Source organism: Prenolepis imparis, unplaced genomic scaffold (assembly GCF_030444845.1).
Source record: "Prenolepis imparis isolate NDT839.2.m4 unplaced genomic scaffold, iyPreImpa1.0 SCAF_14, whole genome shotgun sequence".
In the NCBI taxonomy this organism is placed as follows: Eukaryota; Metazoa; Arthropoda; class Insecta; order Hymenoptera; family Formicidae; genus Prenolepis; species Prenolepis imparis.
Genome location: NW_028141172.1, coordinates 82,605 through 88,850, shown reverse-complemented (window position 1 = coordinate 88,850; position 6,246 = coordinate 82,605). Strand labels below are relative to the sequence as shown.

Sequence of the window (6,246 nt, the reverse complement as noted above, 5' to 3'; positions counted from 1 at the left end):
GTAGATCGTAAGAAAATTGACCAACCACAGTTGATTATTTTTGAAATAGTCGACTGTGGTTGGTCAATTTTCTTACGATCTACGATTCTACGACTAATGTAGACCCCTTAAGATCCCATTCAACCAATCAAATGGCTGCGTAGCATCTCAAGCTCGGACTTGACGATCTAAGGGCCATTCCACAATAGGTTGCAAATGCTCTCAATTATCAACTGGCAACGAGAGCATTTGCAACCTATTGTGGAATGGCCCTTATGCCCGTATCACACTAGCGATTGGCCATTGCGTCTGCGATTGCGATTCGTCAAATGGACCAATCAGGAAGCAGCCGGCCAGCGATTGCTGTTTAGCGGAGTTTAGCCATTCGTCTATTTGTAAAGTCGCAATCGCATACGCAATCGTCAATCGCTAATGTGATACGGGCATTAGGCCGGGTCTACATTGGTCGTAGAATCGTAGATCGTAAGAAAATTGACCAACCGCAGTCGATTATTTCAAAAATAATCAACTGTGGTTGGTCAATTTTCTTACGATCTACGATTCTACGACCAATGTAGACCCGACTTAAGATCGAACTATGAATACCGGCCTAAGAAATCTTTGATTTGATCCATGATACCAAACAAACCAGAAAAGTAAAAAAATCGAGTAAAAATAGGCAAAAACTAACAATGCGCGTATTTATGCGAATAAAAACGCGTGTCACGTATGTAAAACACGAGTTTTATAACCATGTGACGTCATATATTCAAACTTTTTCCCATAAGAAAAATATCTATGTATAATTTTCACTTTATATTTATTAAATGTTGACAGAGAATGTCGATGTGCAGTAAATATCTTCTCTCTGTAAGAATTCTGCTCTCCTTTTGTTTTATTCTACTTTTCTTTTAATAGATATATTAACATTGTATTAATTTTATTAAAGTTTTATTTTTTAATATATTTTCTTTTAATATCTTTTAATATATTCTCTCTCTCTCTCTCTCATAATATTTAACTACACACATGACACACACGCACACGCACGCACGCACGCACATATATGACACTTGAATATTTCTATCACAATTTTTACACAAATCTTTAATAAAATTTTCAAGCTATTCACTTTTCGATTAATTTCTAGATTATTATAAGAGCTATTGTGTATTATTGTAGACTGCTTATAGCACATAAAAAATTAAAATATTAAAATTAAAATAAAATTAAATTCCATAACACGATAGATAAATGAAAATAATTTTATTTACTTTTCTGATTGCAAAATTTTTTAGAAAGATAAACTTGTGATAGAAATTTAAAGCTATATGTGTGTGTGTGTGTGTGTGTGTGGGTTTGTAAAAACAAAATTATGTATGTATTGTTGTAAAGATAAAAATCTTAAAATTTATACATGTTAATATTTTGGAGCTAAGCACTGATTGATCACATCGAGTAACATAGAATTTTCTAAAGCTGCAGCCACTCTTTCCTTATCTGCGAGTTGTTTGTTCACTGCTTCCTCCGAGGCATGTGTACCAGGAGAAATTTCCACGCTGACCTTAAACCTAGCAGGTAAAGCACGCAGCAATTGTACACGGATGGACAATCCAATTAAAGTGGCCATGCTGCAATGAGGTATGGTGGGTGTAAACTTTACATCTACTCTGTTTCTTTTATCGTCCACCTATAAAGTTGAATTTTTAGCAATTCCAAATTGCAGTAATGCAATTCAGACTACTAGTGTTAAAAAAATACATGTATATGTTACCTCAATGAGATCCTGCTCTACTACATTTAATTCTTCTAGAGTTAAAGGATGTTCTGGATCATTAATGTTTCTAATGATATCTAGAAATCAATAATCGATATTAGATTCTGTTCCATTTAGAGAGTGCATGCATATATAACATTATATAATTTATAGTTTGTGTATCGTTAAATAATATTATATATATATTAGCAAATATACAGTTATTCTTTATTCGACAGACAAATATCAAATATACATATTTGATGTCATATTTGATAAATAAAACAGATATTTTTTCTTGTTAATACAATCTAAAGTTATATATTTTATTTCTCATTAATAATGAGAAGATAAACATCTAATATATAAAAAACAATTAATTAATTAAACAAAGGCTCGTATATTGTAACACAAATTAAATTATTATAAGAGACCAAATGTGACGAGCAGTTTTTTGGATGACAATAATATCAAGAACGTGTGTATATTATATTCTATTTAATATCTATAGACGTTTCGACTTTACTTAGTCTTTTTCAATATAAACGATAAGAAAATAATAATAAAATAATCAATAAGTTACAGTATAAAAAATCATCGTGAAGGTTGTTTCGACTTAAACATAACAAATTTAAAATTGAGATAGATTCGTTAGGAAATAGAACATTGTTAGTGACGCAGTTCCATATAGATCGGTCAGATTACTTGATAATGAACGACTCCCCCTGAACATCAACGTCTCTCGTCATTTTTTGATAACAATATTAGGACACATTGAGTTTTAATAAAAAGAAAAATTCATCGTTGTGAACCGAGAAGTTGTCCTTTTTAAGGTGTCCATATTTTAATATTGTAGTTCTTATAAGAATTGTGTAGAAAGATGTCCGCACACACATTACAATTATTGTATAAGATCACACTCCTATCAAGTCTCAACATTGACTGGCGACACAATTCTTATAAGAACTACAATATTAAAATATGGACACCTTAAAAAGGACAACTTCTCGGTTCACAACGATGAATTTTTCTTTTTATTAAAACTCAATGTGTCCTAATATTGTTATCAAAAAATGACGAGAGACGTTGATGTTCAGGGGGAGTCGTTCATTATCAAGTAATCTGACCGATCTATATGGAACTGCGTCACTAACAATGTTCTATTTCCTAACGAATCTATCTCAATTTTAAATTTATGTTTAAGTCGAAACAACCTTCACGATGATTTTTTATACTGTAACTTATTGATTATTTTATTATTATTTTCTTATCGTTTATATTGAAAAAGACTAAGTAAAGTCGAAACGTCTATAGATATTAAATAGAATATAATATACACACGTTTTTGATATTATTGTCATCCAAAAAACTGCTCGTCACATTTGGTCTCTTATAATAATTTAATCTAATATATAGTTGATAAAACATGTTACGTATTTTATTATATAAATGCGATTACATGTATATTAGTTATATAAACTATTGCACTCTCTCTCATAATTAGATAAACAAGAGTAAATTATTGATAACATTGAAATTATATACCGAAAATCTCTCTTGCGTCAAATGCATCCGCAACATCTTCGTCTTGCTCTTCGGCTGTGACTTCTCTGTCATTCAATTTTTTGTAAAGTTTTGGATTGATGTTTTCCAAATTCTCGTTCATTGTGAGTATTATTGAGATTGAATAAACATTCTTCGCAGTTTATCAAGTTTAGCAGTGTAGTTCATTGTGTCTATGGGCACAGTATATACAATAGCGCAACTCTGGCAATTTCTGCGTGGACGAAAATGAACTGCACATGCGCGAGCGAGGTACGTAACCAACGGTAGTGCTCTCTGTTTCACTTACGCTGGGTCCACAATAGGTGATTTAAGCCCTAAGCCTTAAGAAATTGACCAATCACAGTCGAGTTTTCTCCTCATACTTGACTGCGATTGATCAATTTCTTAAGGCTTAGGACTTAAATCATCTATTGTGGACCCAGCGTAACCAATCACAGAGCCGTATTTGCATCTTAACGCTGGGTCCACAATAGGTGATTTAAGTCCTAAGCCTTAAGAAATTGACCAATCACAGTCGAGTTTTCTCCTCATACTTGACTGCGATTGATCAATTTCTTAAGGCTTAGGGCTTAAATCACCTATTGTGGACCCAGCGTTAGGGCTAGTCTACAATAGAGTCGTAAGGTCGTAAACGTAAGAAATTGATCAATCACAGTTGAATTCGAGGAGAATAATCGACTGTGATTGGTCAATTTCTTACGTTTACGACCTTACGACTCTATTGTAGACTAGGCTTTACGCTGGGTCCACAATAGGTGATTTAAGCCCTAAGCCTTAAGAAATTGACCAATCACAGTCGAGTTTTCTCCTCATACTTGACTGCGATTGATCAATTTCTTAAGGCTTAGGGCTTAAATCACCTATTGTGGACCCAGCGTTATACATAGAATACTTCTGGAATGCGTATCAAACATCCCTGGGCTAGACAAGCTGGGCATGCTCCATGCTCCTCTATATATTTAATACATCTATGGTCATAAACGTAGCAACAATCGAGAGAATTTTCCGTCACTATGCGCAGATGCGTGGTGCGCATCCAATCCAACATAAAATGGCGCGCGGAATGAAAACACGGTTGAAAGAGGAGGTTAAGTGACTCGGTGCAAAATAATCTCGCGGACGCGATTTACTTTGGCGAGTAAATCAATCGTAACGTGTCGAGAATAATGTGTCGTACAGTTTGAAGGGATACGATCGATCGACATGCTCTCGCGGATTACGAGGGGCGTTTTTACACGGGGTGTCCCCGCCTTGTTGAAACAATCGCCGCGTAAGATTGCAGATCCTGCGTTAGGTCGGGCGAGTAACGCCGTTAACGCCGTTCATACCAGCGGATTTCTGCATAGAGACGACAAAAAGGATGACAAGCCATCGGCTCTCGTCCTCCAGGCCTTTGCGAACGCCGAGAGCAAGGAGAAGGAGGCTTATCTGGACATAATCCGACAATATAAGAGCAACAACGAGCTTAGACGCGGTCACGTGGAGTTTATTCAGGTCGCCCTCAAATATATGGATGATTTTGGCGTGAATCGAGATCTGGCCGTATATAAAGTTCTGTTGGACGTGCTTCCCAAGGGCAAATTTATCCCCACCAACTTTTTCCAAACAATGGTTATGCATTATCCTAAACAGCAGTACGTAGCCATCGACTTGCTGTGCAAAATGGAGAAAAATTGCGTGATACCAGACGTGGAAATGCAGGACACGCTGTTAAATATTTTCGGAAAACACGGTGCACCGCTGAAGAAATTTTGGAGAATGATGTACTGGATGCCCAAGTTTGCCAACTTGAATCCTTGGCCTTGCGCCAGACCGGCACCCAAGGATCCACGAGTACTTGCGAGATTGGCGATGAGCAAGATATCTAGCGTAGATGTGCAGACTAAGATCACAGAGTTTGAGACCAAGGACGTACAAGACTCCATCGAGGACACGTGGATTATATCTGTCATGAGCAGCCTGCAAGAGAGGCTATTGCAAATGCAATCTCCTAGCGATCCAATTTTTGTCGAAGGACCGTATACAGTTTGGGTTGCGGATCAGTGTATAGATTATTTCATACTGAGAGGAGAAATCAGAAAGAAGAAGAAATATGAAGATATCGATGGTGAGAAATAACAAATTGCTAATTAAATTGTCCACCGATTAACGATAGATCATAATTTACACGCGTAATTTTATATAGAGCAAGATTTTATATTACAATACAGATTTCATATTACAATCAATTGTATACAAATATTCAAGTATCTAACACGAAACATGACTTTAATAGAAAAATATAATTGTACATTTTTTTTCTTTTTTACAGACGTGTTGGATATTAGAATCCCCTTCTGGGATAAAAAGGAAATAATCCCTGCTCCTACAGTTCATGAGCAAGATGATGGCATATACTTTGCAATGTGTGCTACGGGTACATCTACAAAAGATTCTCTCTTGTCCTGGATACGATGTCTGCAGAAACAGAATCCTATCTTGAATGTAATCCCAATAATGTTTAAAGTAGCATCGTTTACCAAGGAACAGCTGTACATTGAGACTGCAAAGGGCAAGAGTGAAATGGTGCATACAAAAGATTAATAAAGGTATGAATGGCTAGACTATTACAAATCGCATTAGTGATGCTAATTAATAGCGAATTCGGTCATGCACACTGCACTACATGTACATTAAAGGACATTATACATCTTAATGTAAAATACGAACACTTGACGAAATTAATTATTGGACATTTAAAATATTTATTATGTTTTTATATTCAAATAACTCGTGTATAGCAACTTTAAATGTGTATTAGTGCAGTATGGTGTGTGGGTGACAGAATTCACTATAATATAATGAACTGATACATATGTGTAGATAGATCTAGTTTGTATATATGTAAAGATAATATATAACATTTGTGTTAATAATTTAAATATCAACTTGTCGAATAATTTAAA

The 6,246-nt window shown here is 35.1% G+C and overlaps 2 protein-coding genes across 2 annotated transcripts; one reads left to right on the top strand and one right to left on the bottom strand.

Annotated features, from left to right (window-relative positions):
• Positions 1-1,230: 1,230 nt before the first annotated feature.
• Positions 1,231-3,524, bottom strand: LOC145945425 (MIP18 family protein galla-2-like). Its single transcript, XM_083054417.1, has 3 exons — positions 3,281-3,524; positions 1,754-1,833; positions 1,231-1,669 (listed from the first exon to the last, which is right to left on the bottom strand). Exons 1-3 carry the CDS (start codon positions 3,399-3,401, stop codon positions 1,400-1,402), a joined length of 471 nt encoding a protein of 156 aa, XP_082910543.1. The 5' UTR covers positions 3,402-3,524; the 3' UTR covers positions 1,231-1,399.
• A 788-nt stretch (positions 3,525-4,312) lies between these two features.
• Positions 4,313-6,222, top strand: LOC145945473 (evolutionarily conserved signaling intermediate in Toll pathway, mitochondrial-like). The gene is made up of 2 exons (XM_083054517.1): positions 4,313-5,408; positions 5,613-6,222. The coding sequence occupies exons 1-2, from the start codon at positions 4,505-4,507 to the stop codon at positions 5,882-5,884; spliced, it is 1,176 nt and encodes a 391-aa protein (XP_082910643.1). The 5' UTR covers positions 4,313-4,504; the 3' UTR covers positions 5,885-6,222.
• The last annotated feature ends 24 nt before the right edge of the window (positions 6,223-6,246 follow it).